This window comes from Branchiostoma floridae, chromosome 1 (genome assembly GCF_000003815.2).
Source record: "Branchiostoma floridae strain S238N-H82 chromosome 1, Bfl_VNyyK, whole genome shotgun sequence".
Taxonomy (NCBI): Eukaryota; Metazoa; Chordata; class Leptocardii; order Amphioxiformes; family Branchiostomatidae; genus Branchiostoma; species Branchiostoma floridae.
In genome coordinates this window covers 12167582-12189511 of record NC_049979.1, presented here as the reverse complement: position 1 = coordinate 12189511, position 21930 = coordinate 12167582, and the positions used below count along the sequence as shown (strand labels likewise).

General features: G+C 42.8%; 3 protein-coding genes across 11 annotated transcripts in view; 1 reads left to right on the top strand and 2 right to left on the bottom strand.

Moving 5' to 3' along the window:
- Positions 1–10284, bottom strand: part of LOC118426954 (E3 ubiquitin-protein ligase rnf8-A-like) — a 22609-nt gene extending 12325 nt beyond the window's left edge. For 2 of the 6 annotated variants that reach the window (XM_035836596.1, XM_035836589.1), the window contains exons 1-3: positions 10137–10284; positions 8877–9008; positions 7292–7780 (exon numbers count right to left, since the gene is read on the bottom strand). In XM_035836596.1, the coding sequence (XP_035692489.1) occupies positions 7292–7780; positions 8877–9008; positions 10137–10232 (717 nt within the window). In that variant the 5' untranslated portion in view covers positions 10233–10284. Of the gene's footprint in view, positions 1–7291; positions 7781–8876; positions 9009–9228; positions 9875–9902; positions 10064–10136 lie in introns of those variants that run through there. The other 4 variants (XM_035836610.1, XM_035836602.1, XM_035836617.1 and 1 more) reach the window with 4 other exon arrangements.
- On the top strand, positions 10145–18583 carry LOC118426870 (Hermansky-Pudlak syndrome 3 protein-like). Of its 4 annotated transcripts, none has more exons than XM_035836448.1 (9): positions 10145–10283; positions 11416–11690; positions 12288–13401; positions 13619–13798; positions 14305–14422; positions 14916–15035; positions 15473–15606; positions 15903–16304; positions 16608–18583. In XM_035836448.1, the coding sequence occupies exons 2-9, from the start codon at positions 11434–11436 to the stop codon at positions 17661–17663; spliced, it is 3381 nt and encodes a 1126-aa protein (XP_035692341.1). In that variant the 5' UTR covers positions 10145–10283; positions 11416–11433; the 3' UTR covers positions 17664–18583. The 4 variants fall into 4 exon arrangements, with proteins under 4 accessions (XP_035692341.1, XP_035692359.1, XP_035692332.1 ...); XM_035836466.1 differs by having other exon boundaries at positions 10155–10283; positions 11419–11690; XM_035836439.1 differs by having other exon boundaries at positions 10257–10363.
- On the bottom strand, positions 18104–21930 carry LOC118427104 (calcineurin B homologous protein 1-like). The gene is made up of 7 exons (XM_035836743.1): positions 21760–21930; positions 21437–21509; positions 20984–21064; positions 20536–20654; positions 19946–20007; positions 19311–19433; positions 18104–19033 (listed from the first exon to the last, which is right to left on the bottom strand). The coding sequence occupies exons 1-7, from the start codon at positions 21824–21826 to the stop codon at positions 18980–18982; spliced, it is 579 nt and encodes a 192-aa protein (XP_035692636.1). The 5' UTR covers positions 21827–21930; the 3' UTR covers positions 18104–18979.

Sequence of the window (21930 nt, the reverse complement as noted above, 5' to 3'; positions counted from 1 at the left end):
TGCTCTGTTTTCATGATGTCTTCTTGATAAAATTTTGTCAAAGAACAGTGAAAAATACAATAAATGATATATACTGGCGTGGCCTTGGAAAACAATAATTTATCTGCCTGCGATAATGGGAGAGAGAAAACTCATTTCCTGGTTATGATAAATCAGACCCCAGCCAATCTGTAGAGACTGCTTATAGATCATGAGATTAGTCCCCACATAACAGCTGCTGATCAAATACAGTAGAGAAAAAACATCTGCCTTCTCCAGCCATTCATAGCAAACACTGCGACACAGTCAGATAGACTATAGCCTGGTTACTACACTCCAGCCCGATCTCAAAAATATCTATTGTGCACGATAGATATTTTTGAGATCAGGCTTGGGTGTGGTATCCAGGCTAGATAGACTGTTGCTGTATTAATGCTAACTTTTCATAGCCATCTTGTTCAAATAACAATTCAAATTCAATATGATGAAAATATATGGTCATGATTTTTTTTTCATATTGCCTCATGAGCGATATTTAAGGATAAAAAAATAAATAAATTTGTTGGTTTGTGGATTTTAAAGTACTGGTGAACTGGAAGATCAACATGTAAACAGAGTCTGAAGAAGACATCTGCTAGTTTGAAAGTTAAGACCTTCCTGCACCAAATGGTGCATAAGGTGGCAACCATCTTCATTTCATATAGCCCTAGGGCCACACAACTTTGTTAAATCATCACAAAGGAGAGGTGTGTGTTCATCTATCAAATCTATAGTATACCGAATGAAGGGCAAACATTATCCTCACTCAGTGCATACAGTATCAGTTAGTGACTAACTAAGGTCAGAGTCAAATGTTTTCACCTCAAACTCTTGCCAAATTTTACTTAAGACTGTCTGACAACCAAGGAAATGAAGTGACATGGGTGAGGGAGATTGGGAAACATTTAACCCCAAAAGGGGGTCACAAAGGACTGGAACTGGTGATTGTGACCTTGGGTATTTGCAGCCCTCTTTTATTAGGATTTGGAAAAACAAGCCCGGCCCAGCAGGAGTGTTCACTCAAGGTCAATCCTGAGAGGGCCCAGGTTTGTTTATCCTCAACCATGCAGACTATACACGACTATACACTGCTGGATTATCCCAATGATGAATCTGATTGTGAGTCAAATCAAGTCCCACTGACCTTCAGAACCCTGACATTGGTTTGATTACTGTTAATTCATTCATTGTCAGAATGGTTTTACCTTGTGGTAGGAGGGAAAAGGTGTTTTTAGTTCACATTTGAGACATATCTGTATTACATTGGAAATGCAAATTTGGGGTGATGCTTTGCATTGGAACAGCCACTACAAAATAAGACCACTGTATTAATGTTTCGAAATCTACATAAAGCAGCAAGTTCAGAATTATACTTAGTACAGGGTCCTGTTTACAGTTACAGCAGTTGGGATTGTCCTACCCTTTTTCAGAGTTTCTTTTCACAGCTGCTGTTGTCAGCTAATTCTTCCCTCCCCCTTTAAAGTTTAAGCCATTTCCTGCCTCAAAAAGACAGACTGGAGTCTGTTCAATCTGTAAACAAACTTCAGTACCTTTTCAGAGCTTCTGTGATCTGTCTCAACTGTCACAAAGTAGACTGGTGCTCAACAAAATATGCTTTAAGTATCAGCAAAGCATTCTACAACCTTTATGACCAATGGGACTTACAGTTGGTAGTTGGTTACTTACCCCAGCAAGCCAACATTCTGTCTTTGAGTACTTCACAAGATGTACAGCTTGCATATATACATTACAACATTTTTGGAAAATAGCAAGAGCCATATTTCTTAATGATTAAATTATGCTGACTTTCAGAAATGTTGTGATATGGTTTAATGGCTCTACCATGTTATAAGACACTTAATGCAAATACTGCTGTGCTTGGGGCAAGGATATAGTTTATGAATTGTATTTCAGACAGTCTCTGACAATTCCTTTACTGCTTTACAACAAATGGAAATGAAGCCTGAGCACCTGTTTTGGATCTCTCAAATTAGGCATGGAAAACATATCTAAATTTGAACTGCAATCTGAAGCTGTTCTAGACTTGTGATCCATATCTACAGGAATTTATGTGCAGTCTATGAGGGCCCTGGACTAAAATTATGTTCAATAATCAGTACTTGACTGTTCAATGTCAAGAACAAAGTCAAAAGAGTAAATAATAATTCTGGTCACAAGCTGACTCTACCCTTGAGACCAATATAATCCATTTGACAGTGCTACTCACTTGTGTGGTGACTGTTCAGATGTGTTGGAAGGAAAGCTTCTAGGCTACTTAGGTACTCATTACCTGTACATCAATACAGATGTCATCATCCCTGTTGCAATTTGGGAAGAAAAGATGTTTGAGGGGAGCAGCCATCTTGATTGTCATGGCTGAGGAATGATGAAATCTAAATCCCATGTAGATTTATCATGGCCACAGTGACTGTACTCCAAGAGAATAGAGTACGATGATACTACAATCCATCTGAGCTATTGATTTGGTGTCACCAATTCCCACTCAGAGTCAGAGTCATTATGCAGTTAGGAATGACCCATACCTACTGTATTGTGCCCTGCAAGCATGTTGGATGTAATAATTCTCTTGTGTGGAATTGGCAATATCACCCAAGCCAAATAGATCCCTCTCCCACTGCACAGCCTATACCGTCAATTACAGTTAAACCTGTACAAGTGGTCCAGGCATAGACACTTTATATCATTGGCAAAATCATTAAGAATCCTGAGTGAAAGTGACCACCAGGCCATATAGACCATGGTCATTAGTTGCATGGACTTCTTGACTGTTTTGACTGTATTCTCTTTGTCTCTAATGCAGAATAGACAGTATGTGTGTGATTAAATCTTTTCCAACCCAATGACTGACAGACAGATGTACTGTTCCTGATGTCACCACCTTCCCTGGAGAGATTAAATTTGCCTAGACAAGCCTATTATGGACATGTCAGCTGATTTTTGGTTCCCAGCCAATTTTTCAAACACTTGACAAGGCATTTTTCAGCATCCTTTCATTATTCAATCCAAACAAGTGCCTATCAACCTATGCCTTCTTCTATGTCTTCTCTGTTGTTTTCGTACATATTGTCACCAATATTTTATGATGCTTGTTGTCATTAATCTAACAGGTGATCTAATAGTACTGCAATGCAGCAACAGAGAACCCTTCAAGCATGCACGCTTCATGCATGTAGTTTAAATCATGCTTGCAATTGAAGGTCTCTATGATAATATAGATCATGTCTCCAATCGGATAGATTTCTTTAAACTACGTTTAGAAAATGAGAGCTTCGTTGAAATGCAACTTTGCAAAAACTAGAGCTCCCTTAAACTTGAAGTACACATTTTTAAAAAAATGAGAGCTCCCTGGAAGTACAAAATTTTCAAAATAAGAGTTCCCTTGAATTCAATGATTTGAAAATGAATGCTCTCAGGCTGGAAAAACAATACAAGCTCAAGATATCTTGAAATATAACATTTTGGAAAGTAGACTTCCCTTGAAATGCAATTTTTGATTTGGAAATGAAAAAAGACTTATAATCATCACCTAGTCACCCACACTTTGTTGTCCAACAATGTGTAAACACTGAGTGATGACTCCACATTCGATCTTGGGGTTACAGGTCAGCATCACCTAATCTCCAAGCAGATCTTGCTGTGGCAAATGGGAAGGAGTTTAGCCGGCAGAGGAGTTATTGGCCACAGCGAAGATCTGCTGCAGAACGCACCGATCAAAGGCAATTATCAGGCAATTAAACTGCGTTAGGAAGAAGGTGCGAATTGCCCCGGGCGTGCGGGGCCAGGGATCCCGTCACGGGTCGGCTGTAAGAGTTCATTGTGTTTTCTGTGACATCTGGGGATTTCTTTGCTTCTTTGGTGTCAATAACGCATCAATAACTTACTACGTACTGGAGGAAAACAACAGCAAAACGCGTCAACACGATGCGACAGGACGCAAGTGCAGTGGGGAGGGGGGCGCTGACGTCGATTTCCCCCAACGTTTCATGAAGCCACGGCGCCCGTTTGTTTGCCTGAGAATGCACCGGACGCCATTAGAAATAATTCAAATCGGCTTTGCTGAAAATGCACGTGCTGATTATGTGGATACCTTTCCAAAATTTCAAGTTCTGTCTACGTTTTTACACGCCGATGTCTGTCCGTCAAATGTGACGAGCGTGGGTCTTTGAACCGAATCCAAGCGTATATGATCGGTAAAGATTTGAAGTTGCAGACATGAAAAAATGATACAGGAAGTGTTTAGCGCAGCTTTTATTGCAAAATATATACAAGTAACAACTAGATAATAACTTGTTATTTGTGTACAACTGATAATTGCATATGTCGATACGTTGTCTTGGTGCGCTGTGATGCAGTCTGCTCCAGCGGTTTCGGGGGGAAGCCCCCGCTGTGAACTGGCGCGGCTCGCCGCGTTTGTCCCAGATACTGGCTCGGAAGGGTTGTAAAACGATAATCCTGGCCAAATTTAGCCAATTTGTACGTTGGAGGTAAGTGGATACTAGGAGGAGCAGAAACACGTTTCTGAAAAGGTCGCTCCTCCCAGTGCCTTTGACCGGTGCGTTCTGCAGCAGATCTTCGCTGTGGCCAATAACTCCTCTGCCGGCTAAACTCCTTCCCATTTGCCACAGCAAGATCTGCTTGGAGATTAAGCATCACCTTCATTTTTAGGATATGACCTCTACTCAAGGTGACTCAACCCCTGGGAACTGACCAAGCCTTCGATTAGGATGGATGAGCTATGGCTGGCTTGAGATGAGCAGATTATTGACAATTTTTTTCTGCAAAGCACAGACCAACTAAGCACAGCTCCATTTTAGTTTTAACCTTCTTGCTGCTACCTAACCCCGTAACCAATAAGAATTAAACGTTTAATGCAAAAAGGCTATAAAAGCAGGGAGAGACAAAATAGGGGCATGATTTTCTTGTTTGAGTGCACAAATATATCCTGATGTTGCAACCTTCAAAGACCAGTGACCAACCCATTAGAGTATAAAAAGAATTCAAAGCTCATTGAAAATGCTTAATGTCTCATAGGACCAGGTCACATTGAGCAGAAGCCTTTTATGCCGACAGTTTAACATGCCACATACAACATTTAAAGGGCACAGGTTATAGCAATATATGAAAAGAACCACTGAGTAAACACTGACTTATAGCAATATATGAAATGAACCAAGCTAGCAAAGGAGCATGTAGATTAAATAGAAATTACCATACCTCCCTTCTTGAGTCTTCAAGGTGACTTAAGGATCAGATCAATGCAAGAAAGTGTATATGGCATGCCAACAAAAGCACAACTTGGACTCAAACACCTATACCTTTGTTCATATTTCCTGAAGTACCCTCTGTCATTTGAGCTGTTTTCACGTTGTTTAACTTTGGAATACACTGTATTGCCAAATTGATGCCCCCTTTCCTACCATTTTCTATGCCTTTGATCAGACAGCAAAATATTCAAACTTCAATGCTCATAACAGCTGCTATCATTTTTACGAAATACAATTTATGCCTCTAATCTTAATCTGATCCGTGCCAGGAAAAAAATCTATGATAATAGAATTACTGGTGACCAAGTTCTACCATGTGGGATCTCCTTCATTTAATTTATGTATAAGATGATCAACTAGATACATTAATGTTGACTTGATGCAAAGCATTTTTGATGTTGTATCTCTAATACTGTAGCTAACTGCAGACAATGAAGATGAAGTGTAGTGCAGAGTGGGGAAAGCTTTAACTTAGACCACTTCTTAGGGCCCACATCAAGTAGCATCAAGAAGGCATATTTCAGATGAGTCTAAATACAAAAAGAAGAGGGAGGGTTGAAATCTGACCTCGAGTCTTGACTACAGAGGAGTGGCAAGCTGCAGTTATATACACCTAGAGACCTCACAAGACCAGATTCTGTTTATCTACAACCTATATTCAGGTTGGAATAAAATAATGAATACAGGCAACACAGACCACGAACGCGGATACACCTCATATACATACGTATACCTTGCAATGTGATTTTACTCATGTTGACTCTACGATTGCTGTTTTTATTAGTAGGCATTTCACTTATAATACCGTATTATACTCCTGACCTGCAGGGCTTATCCAGAATTTCTTCTCAGAAACAATAATTTTGAATGTTCATGACAAAACAAATGGAGTCAGCATTTGGCAAGTGATACACTTACAGTACACTGATAATGAAACTCTTAGACAGGCCCTCAACTTAGGTTTAATGTATTGACAAGTTTTCATGACCTGCAGATGTGCATTCCCCAATTTTCCTTTGTCTTTTTTCCTCTATGACGACTTATAGTTTTGTTACTTTCTGGTAGAGCATGGAAAATACTTCTTAATGCCCAGCTGCAGTGCCTAATTTTTTACCATCAGACAAATGACAAATGAATGACAGGTACTTATTCCTTGCAACGATCTTATCAAGCAGCCTGCTCTAGTACGACATACAAGCAGCTGCCAGTACGGTAATGAAGAAAGCAGCGACAACCGATATTTAAGTGTGTACAGAAGTGGCAAAGGGACTATATATGTTGGACCGATACCAACCTACATGTACTGCATTTATTCGGTTTGTGTTTGCCAGAAGCGTCAGTTTACTCCAATGGGTGCTTCACTTTATTCTTTACAGAATGTGTGAATTCTTGTAAGTTGTATGTTCTTTCTTTTTTCTTTCATTTCTCTCTCTGTCAGTAGTGGGGACTGCATTCCCCTTGTTTTGGCAGGAAAACCTAGCCTCAGTGGAAGGAAGGCCGTCTTGCCTTCACTACGTTGCGTTTGGAGGGATCTCTGTCTGAAGGACGCTGACTGTAATATCAAAGATCTTGACGCAAAGATGTGTGGAGTCAAGAGACCTCAGTTAGGTAACTATCCACCATCGGGAATGTTGACAACACGGCTCAATCACAGCTGTTAACTGTGTGCGGTGAAACATTCACCAGGCACACTCTCAGGGCTGTTCGCGGTGGGCTGGTGTTGGGAACTACATGCATGCGCATGTGTGTTAGACGATGCCTCCTCGAGAACAATAACTGTACATTATACCCACCACCCTCACTCACTCGGGTATAAAACAACCCAAGGAATCTCTCACAATCAGGCCGGCGCCCCCAGGCTCATGAGGGGACCCACATTCTGGGACAGTGCCCTGGAATAAACTGGAACTATTCCTGTCTCAGTGACGTAGGTTTTTTTTTCTTTTACTTGGGGATCTCACAGCAGAACACATTCCAACCCCAAGTACCTGTTGTCTCATCTCTTGCTGCATCTCCTGCTCTTTCTTCTTCAGTTGGTCCTGCAGCGCTGTCTGTGCTAACTCCTTCTCCTCAATCAGCGACTGCATTTTCTGAATCCGGGCCTCTGCATCTCTCACCCTCTGCTCGGCCTGTTTCTCGCGCTCGGCTATTCTCTGTTTGTGCGCCAAGTCTTCATCGAGCTGCTCGAGTCTTCTCCTTTTGTGGCCGGAGCTCTCGACAGGTCTATGATGAGAAGGGCCCGGTCTACTGCCCTGAGGATCAGCGTTTTCTGCTGTTTCCTTCCGTTTACTTTTGAGTTCAGAGTCTGTTCTGTTTCCTGAGATATTACTGGTGTAATCCCTGACTATTCTGTACAGAAACTCCGGTTCTGAGTCTCTGCTGGGAGGAAGCCCCAGCTGGATATTATCGCCTTCCTTCAACGTAAATGGAATGCCTGGCTTCAGTCTATGACCATTGATATATATGCCATTGATTGTCTGGAAAAAGAAAGACCACGGAAAATACATTTTAAGTACAGGCCTTGTAATATGGCCATATAACAACAGCAAACGTAAAATCTATCTATTCATTGACTGATCATTTCCCAGCTTACATTGATATAGAATGGGCAACTACATGTAATTTTACCTCCTTTTTTTCCAATGTAAAATAAATTAAAAAACATTTAATAGAACTTACAAGAGCCAAACATGATTATTTGCCGATAAAGGCATATTGTTCCATTTTCCAACTACTGTATTCTTGGAGTACAAAGAAAGCAGCCAGCAGAAACAATTAGCTCCAAGCAAGAAACGTCACTTTGATTACAGGTTTCCGGCTAGAGATAAATGGAGATGGGAGGTTGTTTTTATTGATTTTTTCCACCTTATTTTCATCACTTCGTCCTGACTCTCGCATCAATTCCAAGCTAAGTCAATTCAATAAAACAGAGCACATACCACATGAAGAAACATTAACTTTTCATCACTTTCCCGAATTTGCAAGTGTGTTGCAAATATCTACAAATGTATTACAAGTTTCAAAACTATAAAATGTCCACTGGTGAATGTTTTAGCATGTTAAGGCATGTCACACCACAACTGTTAAGTAAAATGATCCCAGTGATATTTCTGGTGCTGTTCCAAATGTAGACATTGCCACAGGATACCCGAGATATTCTCTTAAGCAATCCATATGGAATGTTGAGGAACAGGATGCAGCTCACTTGGTATGTAAATAGCCGACCCAGTTCTGGCCACTCCCCTTGAAATTTGAGGACTCTGGGGTCACAGGACCTACACTGGTCTCTTCAATAACAAAGCCTTACCTTACATAAATGGGCAAACAGATCAAGAAAAGCATTCTCTGTTTTTAGATTTTTTGTTGGACCAGGTAGAAAACATTCTGGTAGCCTGGCGAGTTGTTTGAGTGCAAAATACACCATCTGGGTGCTGCCAAGAGAGCAGCAGATTACACAGTTGTGATGTCACAGCAGATTACACCCTCTGCCCTGAGCAGCAACAGAATGTCGGGTACATCATGAATAATTCACACACAAAAAAAACACATCAGGCCTGCCGCCATGATACCTACGTTATTGTCTTGCACCGTCCAGGTCCCGTCCACCGCGGGCCTGAAAATAGCATGTTTTCGACTAAACATATCGAAGGGTGTGTCTTTGGGTATGGTTCGGTGAGTCACATCCAGGCCCCTTCCCAGCGAGACCTACAGCAGGGAGATAGCACAACAATTCCCACACATCATGGCACAGCAACAGGAAAAAATATATCTCCAGGGAGGGGAGGATTCACACAGAAATGTACACAAATAAACAGTTAAGAGGTATAAAAGTGAATGCAGATGTAGAATTGTGGAGAAGAAGTGTGGAACAAGTGGTGTTGTGCCTTGCCAGGGCTGCCGCAGGCTGAAGGCCATCTTTGTTTACCTGGGCTGGAATGTTCCCTCTGGCCCAGCAACAACACAAGGCTGGTCCCCCAAAAAATCCCTTCCTCGGACCAGTTGTGGGGGAGGAACCGTTCCAACACAGCTCAGGCTCGCAACAGGCACTTTTCAGTACAAGTTGGTGGGATTAAAAACTCTAAAACTCTCGGTTCAATATTACTTTGGGAAAATTTTCACGACCTTCTGTGCCAGCTGAGTGCCAGCCCAGCGCAGTCCCTGGATCGATCTAGTTCTACCCTGGATCAGATGATGAAATGGGGCTCATTTGCATCAGCACATAAACAAAGATCAGCTGACGGCTGTATTGTCCCCAGGGACGCACCACCGACCAATCGCGCGCCACGGCGCAGCATAATAACACGGGCTTCCGTGCGCATGTGTCACACTGGCTAAATTATCACCACGAAACGACGTGTAACGGACCAGACATGTACTGCAGCTGTCATTCAAACTCATGCGTGCACGGCTTCATAGCTTCTACCCTTATGAACTGCTGTGAACGACACCAACTTTCCCCAGAATTTGCTGACGCGCACAGTTGATCGATGAAAGTTGTCTACAAAGTTCAACAACTCCCCACACGTGTGCTAAAAACACGATCACATCTCCCAAGGGACATATAGGTTAAAAACGATCATAATAACGATAACTACTCACGTCACTGTGTTTACGTGTCCTTTTCAAACCTTTCCTACATCACAGAGTGTTGCATGGTCTAGAACATCACAATCAAACTGCGACAAAAACGTCGAACCTGCCTTTTGATCGTTGTGTTCGCGTTTGCCAATCGTAAGGTCAACTTTTGAGGTGCAGAAACTCATATATAAGGCGCATGTGGGGCTTAATTTTCCTTTCAGACCTTAACTCATAGTATAAAGAAGGCACACGTACCTCTTGGCGTCCCGTTAACGCGATGGTTTCCTCGGCATCCTTGTACTGACGACGGAGGAACCAAACTAAGTTTTGAACCTCCGCCATTGTGATCATCAACACGATATCTGCGACGTCATCAGAACGCGTGCTCCTACTGGGTCAAAGGTCAGTCTGCATGTGACTGAAAAATGCTCCCAGTTTGTTTATACAAATGGGAAGTTACTCTAGCTTTCTGATTTTGGGAAGTAAGTCAGTTTATCCTTATTACCTTTGATTGTTGGAGTTTCAGATAGTGTTTACAACTGCTATAAGGCCATTGATTATATGCTACAAGCTCAGGTATTTGTCCACACAAGGAGGTTAAAAATCACTTGGTCCACACTTATGGATCTTGCTGAAGTGTGCCAAAAATTTGTTACTCCAAGGAGCTTTTGGTAACTCAAGCAACTGTATGTGATTTTGGAAGTGGTTTGTCTAGATCTTTACAACAAAGGAGCTTTCATTAACTTAACACGAATAAAATGTGTAAAGTCACTTGTTTGTCAGAGAAATACAACATGACAAATTGACAATAATGTTGTATTTCTCTGACAAACAAGTGACCTTACAATTCACTGTACCCTCAAGCAGTCATAATGTTACAGATTGTCAGACTGGGAATATTTTCAAATGAGTGACATGTACATTTATAGAGACACCTAGTGGACGAGTTTCAGGTTTTATCATTGTCGTTGCTACGGCCGCGTGACGCGTTGGTACACCCGATCCCTCGATCTCGGAAGTTAAGCAACGCGCGGTCCGGATAGTACTTGGATGGGGGACCAACCAAGGACGTCCGGATTGCTGTAGTCTCACGAAGCTTTCCACAAAGTCGGGGGACGTAAAACGGGGGTCCCGTGCTCGAGGAGGTGCCTCGACCACGTTAAACAGCCTCATTACCCACACTACTGGCTGCAAAATACACCCGATATTATTATTATTATCATTATTATTATTATTGAATGTGGCATTGGGTGTAGTATTGAGGAATTAGGCTGAAGAACACAGGATAGAGGTTCATGGGTTCAATTCCTGGCATTCCTGGTTTGATTCAGGGAATAATATTAAGGAAATTTCTTCACTCTACCCAGGTGTAAATGGGTACCTGACTTCTGTTGTGGGGAAAAGAAGTGTGCATGGTGAAAGGAGAGGTAATCTATTGGCCAGCCTCTCAATACCATACCTTCCAATGACACAGCCCCAATAATACTTCTCAAAGGCTATAATATACTTGCACCTTTTTTTTTCACACCACTAGTAGTACAGGTGCTTGAACATGGTGCGGGTTCTGTCGTGCCACCACTTCACGTCCCAGGAAGTCTTCAGCACCAAGCAGGAACCCGAGGTCATCTACGGCTCTGGCGACAAACTCTTTATCGCGACCGTACACAATGTGGTGGAGGTGTACCAGGTAAACACCAAGGAGTGCAGGCACCTGCTTGGCTTCATGACGGTATCTGCCATTGACCAGCTGGTCTACAGCGAGTGTGGAAAGTATGTGGCGACTGTGGAAGTCAAGAGCAGCAAGCAGAGGTCTGTATCCTGACTGAATTCATGTTCGTAGTAGCCTGCACCTCAAAACACCGGCTATAACCAAGAGAGCAAGAGTATAACACAGGTTAACAGTCAGCCTCTACCTGGCATGTGACTGGAAATAGTAGAAATTGGCAAAGTAGACAGATCACATGCCAGGGGAGTTGACTGGTCCAAAACTACAGTTTGCCACGTACAAAGCCTGTTCAGAATCGACATCTTCTGCTATCCCACTAGTCGTACATTTGATAGGTGCCAAGTAGCGATTAGATGAGGATGGGACTTGGTGATATGAGGTGAAGAAGCGACTAGTGGGCATCAGCAAGATGGTTCCCTATTCCCTATTTTGCAATCTAATAATAATAAGAATATTATTATTATTTATCTAATCCTGTCCTTATCAAATTCCATTAAATTGTATTGTCCCTGTCATCAGGCTAGTTGGGCAACCCTGGCTGTGTGCTTGTTATGGTCTTGCTGTAACAGCAAAATCAATAGATAAATAGTTCTAGGAAGGATGGAATTATTAAACACCCCAATCATGGATTGATATTCATGATTATAACTTTCTTTTGTTCCTCTCTGTGTTGGCATCAGGTCCCTTACATTTGTCAGGTTGTACTTCAACTGGGAGGGTAGCGATGTGACGCAGCCTGTACGGGCCAGGATCGCCGGCGTCCCAGCCAGTAACTCCCAACCAGAGAACACTGGGAAACAGCTGGAGGTGGTGGAGTTGCCTCTCCGTAAGTCCGCAACCTGCATACAGTGCTGCGCAGTGACTGGTAACCTGGCCATCGGCATAGGCAGTGTTATGAGCCTGTACAGACTCTGCTCTAAGACTGTGCAGCTGACAGAGACTACTTACACTGACTTGGACCATCTCCTGGACATTCACATTGGGTTTAACCTTGCTGAGATAGCCCTGTGTGAGAACTATGTCGGCGGGATCTCGGCAGATGAGGTCAGGGTGCTGCAAGTTCACTTCAAGAATGAAGTTGATGAAGACACAACCAATCCTAAGGAGTTAGCTGGGGAAGTCATTAGCAGATCCACAACACCAACAGACCAAGGAGCGGATCAGGACGATGTTATTGTTGAGGATGAAGACTTTGTTTTGTGGTCGTTTGAGGAGCATAATATTCCCGTGGACAGTGTTCATGTGGAACTTCCAAGTGGTACCAGCCCCCTGCCACGCAGAAGTGTCTCTCCCCGACTCCAGACCAACACGATCAGCTTACGCACCATCTCCAGTGAGCGGCCTTATGTGGAGAAGTCTTCAAACCCGACAGAGGTTCTCGGACCAGTGGACTGCGTCCAAGGGCGACCAATCACAGTGGAGTGGGCAGGACTGTACAGTGTGGGGATCAGTATCAAGGGGATGAACGCCCAGTTGAGCACCACAACCCTCCTGTACCGCAGATTTGCTCCAGGAGACACGGCATACACGACTGTCGACGGCGCACTTCACTCTCTTCAGTTCCTGCCAACGTACTCTAAGGATGGTGCCGATAAGTCTGAAAAGTCACGTCGCCACAGGGTATCTGTTCTGCCCGCTGAAGGCAGGTGCTCTCCTCTGCACCCCAACCCTCAGGAGGGGACACTGCACGGCCTCTGCTGCTTCTTCACGGGCCCCAGACAGGGTTTCCTGTATGACATCTTTGATGGTGCCAACCTCCTGGCCTCCTACCCATATACAGCTGACACATCCAAGGTAATCTTTCACATACCATTACATCTGATGGGAACAACAATTTCTTTAATTCATACTGATGCTCATGCTGAAGTCTGAACATGATTTCCTTCCAGTTCTAATGTTCAATTTCAATTCAGCCTCCCAACACAGTGGATTACAACCCACTGCCCCTATGGCCTTAATAAGGCTATATGGAACTACCTTTATCTCTCCCTTTTACCCCTGTTGTGCCCAGGTAGTGGCAGGAGACAGCCTGCTCCATGCAGTGACCAGGAATGGTCTGGAAACGTACACCTTACGGAAGTTTGCCGCAGCGGTCCACAGGATGGAGGACATCGACAACATCCACAACACCTGTCCTCATCCCAACATGGACATCTGTCTCATCGGGATGAGGCCCTTCATAGCCATACAGGTAGGTGGCACCAGTCTCTCTGTATAATTACTTAGACTTAGGGGCTCCCGACACATGAGGCAGTCAGGTGGGCCCAGCAGGCTCTGTTGGCAGCCATCCTCCTCTCATCTGTATAATGCTAGGGTCATGTTTCCAAACCTGTGCCTGGCTTGGCAGTTTGTGGGAATGAAAATTATGATGTAAAAGACAACAAAACACCCCAAATGCTTTTAGACTATTGGTCACAATTTGCATATATCTTTCCTTCATCCCAGTCAGGTCCCAGTTTGGAAATGTGGCAAAAAGCATAAGCTAGCAAAAAGCACTAGTATGTAATGGCCACTAATTAAATGTGATGTAAAAGGCTTTCCTCTGGAAGTACGCTTGAGGTGATGTGGAATACAATGAGGCTATCTAACCTCCTTGGAAGAAGAAACCACTTTTCATACTCTGGCACCATTGCAAAATACTGGTTTTCATGCTGGTATTCATGTTTATTATGATTTGTTCATGTCACCATTGTATAGGATATCAGTGTGTGCACATCCCATGTACTGTTGCTGTCTAAGGTGGAGTCTCCCAGGACCCAGCGAGTAGCAGGACAGTCACACTGGAGTCTGTATGCCTTACAGAATGCCTCTGTAGGTATGTATTTTATTGAATTGAAAATGGTATTTTTCCACGTTTCCATACTCTTCCAGGTTGATTCAATTTTTGAAATAAGGATTGATTCAAAGTAAGTGATGATCTGAAACTGCTTTTTTTCCTTGTTATCTGTTGTAATCTTTGACTTCCTCTAATTAAATCTATAACATTTCCAGCAACAAAAATACAAAATTGTACCTTAATTTTTTGTAACATTTTGGCATATAGAAGATCTAGTCCTAAGTGTTACTTTTGTTCTTCCTGTTCCTAATGACAGCAATATGTAAAATGGTTTTAGAATGTAAGTTCATCAGAGTTGGTGTCTTATTGTAACATCAATCAAACTGCTTCCCAACACAAAATGATAGACACTCACCAAAGAGTAATCCTGAAGAAAATCAGAGGATTGCTCATACACCGGAGACATTCTTTTGTGTTAGAAAGGCGTTTTATTTATTTTTTTGTAATAAGATGCTTTTTGTTTCTCTTCAAGGTCAGTTGTACAAGGACATGTTGGACCTTGGCCTGCGTTACCAGAACAGCAGCCCGCCTGCATACCACCAGCTGCTGTGTGAAGGTCACCTTCTCCTGAGACAAGCGCTGTTCAGTCAAGGTCAGCCTCTGTTCAGTTAAGGTCATCGAAATAATGGTGGCTGGTGTCAATTGGATTTGTGTCAAGGGAAAAACCTTTCTGGCCTGTTTGCTTGGATAAAGGAGTGGATCCTTTTCCAAAATTACAAGAGAAAGATGCACCCTGCATGTTGCAATTGTAAAGGGCTGTCCTAACCTGAGATTAGTCCCTGCTCAAGTCTGCTCAAAACATCGACCCACCCCCCTGCCAGTGCTTGGAACAATGTCATCTGCATACCTTCACTGGTGCAGGTAATATGTAAAATTACCTGTTGTAGAAATTCATACCCACAAGTTGTTTGTCAATAGTTGCATGTCTATGTATTCTTCTGATGTTTTCATATTACTCAAGGAATTAATTTGATATACAATATTCAATGTGCAACTTCACACATTGTGATATTCTTTACCCCACTCTAGAAGCAGACAGCAGGACCCAGCAGCTTCAGGATCTCTTGTGTGAGTCATGTGGTCTGCTGGGTGACTACCACTCCCTGCCTGACAGCCAGGACTGGACCCTGGCCCTGCCCTACTACAACATGTCCGGCCTGAAGGTGGATACCTAGAATATCTGTAACTTAGGCTCACTGTACACTTAGACTTGTATCTGTGTACCTGTTGTGACTTTATAGATTCTGAAGTACTCTGTGGTATCATTATTTGAATTCGCACAGGTCACTAAGAAAGACTTTTTAGATAGCACTTATGTGACGAGAACACAATTAAACATGCCCAAGTTGTACCCCCCCCCCCCCATCACAGTTCATAGCTGGTTGTGTAAAAGAAAACTCTACTATCCTATGACCTAATAACCTGATGAAACTATTTTCGGATGTATCATCTATTACAGGTGGCTGCCATCGTACAGCAGGCTCTGCACCAGATGCAGCCGGACCGGGAACAGCCAGGCTACGGGAGGGGCCTGGTCCACTTCCTCGACCACGTGCTCTTCACCGGTGACGAGCCGCTCGAGACGGACAAGTCCACTTCCAACATCGTCCTGGAGGCCTACAGCCAGCTAGAGCCAGAGAACCTCTCCAAGGTCATCATCAAGTCCCGGCTGAGGTTGTTCGATGATCAGAAGGCCGTGTCCATGCTGAGGAAGATCAAGAGGGGGGTGTCTGGCTCGGGAGGTCGCTACCACCCCAAGCCACTGGATGTCCTGGCCATGGCGGTGTTGAAGCTGAGGCTGTGTGAGCCGGAGCAGGCACAGATCGTGCTGTCCACCGTCACCGAGCCGCAGCTGGTCCAGGTGAACAATGCTGAAACCATCAACATCTAGTACATGAGCTACGATATCTGAGAACTATCACCAAAATATGATAGATGTAAATATTTTGAATTTGTCTATTACGGAAAAATGTAATTTCTTGTCAAGGGATAACGATTTGAAATACTTTAAGTTTTAGAATGCATGTTACAAGGGAGTCTGATATGTGTAATGAACTTTTAATGTGACAGTGTCAGTGCAATTAGGGCAGCCTACAGTTGCCTGCAAGGCTGTTGCTTTGTTCTGGTAGATGTTGAATTGAATAAACCATTACTACTATTACAGGTGCTGCTGTCTGAGCACCAACTGCTGCGTACAGAGTCCACCCAATTGTCGCACCTGTCCCAGCTGCTGAGGCGCCACCAGCCACAGGTGCTTATTGCTGCACTGGTAGCTCTTCAGGGGCGAGGCGTCATCGCCTTCGAGACAGCACTGCAGTTGCTACGGGGCTCTGAAGGGGAGATTCACCAAAACACCCACATTCGCGACTATCTCGAAGGCATTCTGCAAGCTTGTCACAGTCAACCAGCGGGTCAGAAAGTTGGCACGATGCTTTGCGACATCTACATTCAGAGGCTGGTGGAGTGGAAACCTCCATCCTCCAGACCCATGCCCGCACCGGGACATGTCCACATACCTCGCGGGGGTGGCTGCTTTGGAGTACGGTACACCTGGTTGGACCACCTCCCACCTTTCAAAGGCGTTGGCTCCGCCAAGCAACCCTGCCAGTGGGTCCAGATCAGAGTCTCCCCACCTCGTGGGTCACCCATGCAGCTCCCTGCCACGGTGACCCCGATTCAGGTCAGCAAAGCCTCCCCATCAGTTGTCGAGGAAGTCTGCATGTGCTGCTGCTGTAACGAGGACCTCCTGAAGCTGCAATCCCTACTCTGCTCCGGTAACGTCAGCACCGACATCTCCCAACATGTCCTGCAGGCTGTCACTGAAGACATGAAGGGCTTCCTCGCTGTCAAACTCCTCTGTCTGGCCAAGATGGAGCCTGAGAAAGCCGTGGAACTCATGATAGATTCGCACCCTTCCGTACTGGTCAGTTTTGGAGAGACCGTGTTTCCGGAGAGCCAGGAGAGATGGATCGATGTGCTGCACCTTCTTCTGCAAATGTTCGAAGACGAGGACAGTCTTCCGGATGACAGGCACGAATCCCTTACAGGGGCACTGCAGGGGGTCCTGTCTTGCCTGGCCTCCCTCATGGAACCTCAGGCATTCATCAACCTGCTCCCCTCCCATGGCACAGTGGATTTCTTCCTGCCCTACATCCAACAGTGTCTGAGGAAACACAGGGCTGGGGAGATGAGGAACAGGGTAGCATCAGGACAGGTGTAGAGGGGGAATGATCATCTATGATCTTTGAAGCAAAACTGGCTCTTCACGAGTGGAGATTATAGTACCATTTTTACTTTGTATACGACTTACGTGTCATCTACGGAAATGCAACATATATATTTACTTACTCTGAGTTATCTAGTAATGAAGTCTATTGTTGGATTGACATTTGTATAATTGTATACATTAATGATTTGAAAATATCTTAAAAAGACTATGATGTTAAAACATTCCTTTAGGGCCAAGCAAGAAACGTTATAGCTTTATTCTACATACATTAGCTGCTACTTAAGAATAGGACAGTGGAATAAGCAGGCCTTATTCGCATAATGTTGCTGTTACATGCTCTGTTTGTTTGTAAGAGCAAGGAGGTGTAATTTAAACCACCAATGATAAATCCACTATCCAGTATGTTGCTTGATTTCAAAACAAAAGAGAAGTTAAGCAATAAATATCTCTTTATTATCATTCTGAATATCTGTGATGCTTTTTACACAAAGTTAACAACATATAATTAGGACCAATAATCATCACACATTTGAATGATACTGTCATCAATGGTCCACTTCCTCTAATACATCTGTAGTAACACATCAAAATATGAGTGACCAATAAAGCATTGACATGGTCTTCACACATCATTTTTACACTGAATAGAATTATTCTTAAACCAAGACTAAGAAGAAAGAACAAGCCCAAAACAGGCTGCCTATACAGGGCATTTGTAATGACCTCAATGATTATTGCCCCTGATTATTCATCATTAGTCCAATCAAATATAGAGGAGCAACATCTGTTTGATTCCTAGCCTGATTAAATCACACTCATACTATCATAGCAGCCCTCCCAACATCTGCTGGCAGAGGGGCCAGTTACAGCCCTGAACAGCAGAGTTTGCGCTACACACACTATTCGATTCTAAAAAATCTCAATTTCTTTCAATTTTGTACAAACATATTTTTTACAGTCCTAATTATAGTACATGTACCTCAAGCACCAATATACTTACTACAGTGTATAATTCAACTATCAAATATAACTATAAAACAAATGATCAGCTTTGATAATAATAACAGACCAACAGGAATGAAAAGACATACAATATAGAATCATTTTCAAAGTCTGTTATGTGAAAAATCTTAACAATTTTCCAAAATTGAAATGTAAAATAGAATTCCACAGTACTGCAGTACACTGCATTTCACTTCATTAGATTAGTTATCTTTTTCCAGCTATACATCTACCATTTGCCATTAGATCTTTCTTGAAATAGGCAAAACATAGCAAGATTATAAAAACATGCTAAAAATCCTGCTCTAGTCCAAAAACCTCACTGACATCTTCTGTTCCACTTCACTTCTCTCCATGGCCTAAATGAGGATAATGAAACAAGTTAAGTTAATATAACATTGCAACTGGTCTAATCATTAACATATTGGTAACTTATAGACTTCTTTGACTGTGGAAAGTATGAAATGGGCAGCCCAACATCTCAATGCTTGCATGAATAACAACTTTTCTGATCTAGAAAAAGAGTTGTTGGCTAGCTGTTATAACGATAAACATGTCTTACTTGCAGTAATGATGATTTTTGGCCTTGACGTTTTCATGCTGTGAGAATAGAATGAAACGAAAGCCTCAACCTACCTTGCAAAACTCCTCAAATGAGATGCGCTGGTCTCCATCAGTGTCTGCCTCTAGAATGGTTCTGTCTGCGATACTGCCCAGCTGCTCCTCGGAGATGTTCACCCCAACCATCATCCGCAAAACCTAAAACAGCAGCACAGGAGGGAAGCTTAAGCCGTACAATCACCCCTCGCAGCAAGGCAGCAGCTGGTTACATTACATGAGTGTCACGCCTAACCTTTACATATGTACACCAACCTGATGGAATTATTCATGGACACAAAAGCATTGTTTTAAAGCTATCTGATGAAGATGCCTTTATTGCACATGAAGGAAATGAGTGCCACCATATGCTAGAAAAGTAACTGCACAAAATATCAAAGGAAGAGGATATAGGAATGACTATTCAAGGCCACAGATTCTGCATCTGTACAGTCATCCTTTGGCATAGCACATTAGGTACACCGTTACCCGTACACAGCAAGACAGCAGCTGGTTACATTACACTTAAGCCACAACTTGCATATGTACAAAAAGTGTTGTCTAATAAAGATGCCGTTACTGTACATGGTGCCAATGAATACTGTAGACAATTATATATATCAAAGAAAGAGGACACAGGAACAACTATTCAAAGCCATAGATATAACCCCTACCTGTAAAACTTCATCTCTGGAGATCCTGTTGTCTTGGTCCAAGTCATACATCCTGAAAGCAACTGTTCAAAGCAGAAATAAAATCAAAAACATATACATGTATCAAAAAGGTGTCTACAGAAAAGCTGGGTACTGAGTATCCCCAAAAAAGTTTTAGAAAAATTTGTTTTTGCACACCCATTCTTTTGTTTCATTTCATTTTGAATACAAGAACTTGCAAGTTCTTTTATACCTTTCTGTATAGCATTGATATATCTTACCTGGTTGGCTATTGATTCCTATAATTTCTATTCTGTATAACTATCAATAATGTTTGTATCGTCCTCTAATGTATATTGTAATGAATATTGTATTCCATTTATTGTAGGTTTTGCAAGTTGTACTTCGTCTGTAAGTTTGTGGGTTAGCCGTTATCAGGGAGAGCTACCTTAGCTGATCTAGTTGACAATACAATACAAAGAGCTGGTATTACTACCCTTTGGTATAACACATCAGCTCTACAGAAATGCTGAGCAGCTGGTTACTTTAGACTAAACAACCCATCACATCTTATCAAGTAAAAACAGACTGTAAATGGTGGAAGGACTCACACTCCAGTTTCTTCTCCCTGCTATTGACGCCCTCTTTATCGTTCTTCTGACTCGGGTCCAGGGGTCGGAACCGTGCCAGCGTTCGCATGTACTGGCGAAAGTTCACCTGCTCATCCTCCCTGTACACAATTTACACTAGTCAGAAATCAACACTTTCCAGAAGCAAGCAGCTGCAATTTCAGTAAGCAGCTTACCAGAAGCAAACTGTGGTTAAAAAGCTGTGTATACTCCACATTTAGAGAACCTTCTTTTGTGGATACTAAAAACTGAACTTTTCAAATTCAAATTAGATGTAGGAAAAAATGACTACCCCATTCTCCGTTGAGGTAGCCTTTTGGATCCCAAAGTTGTTTCCCATTTACCGAGTTTACTTGGGGGAGGGGGGGGGGTACAATACTTACTAGCTATATAGAAATGCTTTGTAAAGAGATAGTGCAGACCTACTTACCCTTCTAAAAAGAATAACTGTACAACCCTTTCTCCAAGGGGATTGATGGCCAGCTCAGGAATTCTCAGTAAGTCCTCTCGACTTGGGAGACAAACATAACATTTGTACATGACTACATGTAGGATATTGGAGTTTTCCTTTACACTATAAGGATATGGCTATATCCTATGTTCTACCAACCTTATGAAATAATTTTCAGAAAATAGCGTGGCACTGCGTTGTAATCTGTACCCACCTAAGAAACATGGTAAACATTAACACATTTCTTTCAATGTACGTTGAATTTCAGATTGATGTTACGTGTATAATACCATCTGAAGGGATTTTGAATGAAAGTATACTCCTACCAAACCAAAGCTGTCTTCTCTACTATGCATGTACTCTACTCTAAATTCGCTAGTACCAAGGAGCTTGCTAGTACATGCATTTGTGTTTTCATTTTTATTTGCTTACCTCAGGGCCCCATTCTGACTCTTGTCAAGACTAGTAAACCGACTGTACAGTCGTGTGATCTGGTTGTGCGAGACTGGAAAAACATAAAAATCATAACTGTTACAGTAATCTTATATTGTTGTTTACTCAACATGACTTTCATTTCTGTAGTGTAACAAAATTATATTTGCACACGACTTACGTGACCGCCCCCAACTGCCCAAGGACAGAGCAGAGGGACAACAACACCTGGGCGACCGTGAAGACTTACAACACCCATCCTACAAATAAACGGTGTTTATAGAACATTCAAATGTCATAAAATAATCGAACAGAGAACATACACCCAGTTTCCCGCTGTATTTCCTCGATTTCTTCCTGTCTGAGAAGCAGAGAAGCCCGGGAACCCATCTTGGAAAGCCGGAAGTGATCCCCTCCTGACGTGATCCCTTTCTCCAAAAGGATGACGGGAAGGACGATACCACTTTCTCCAGACAAAGATTTGTCCACCTGCC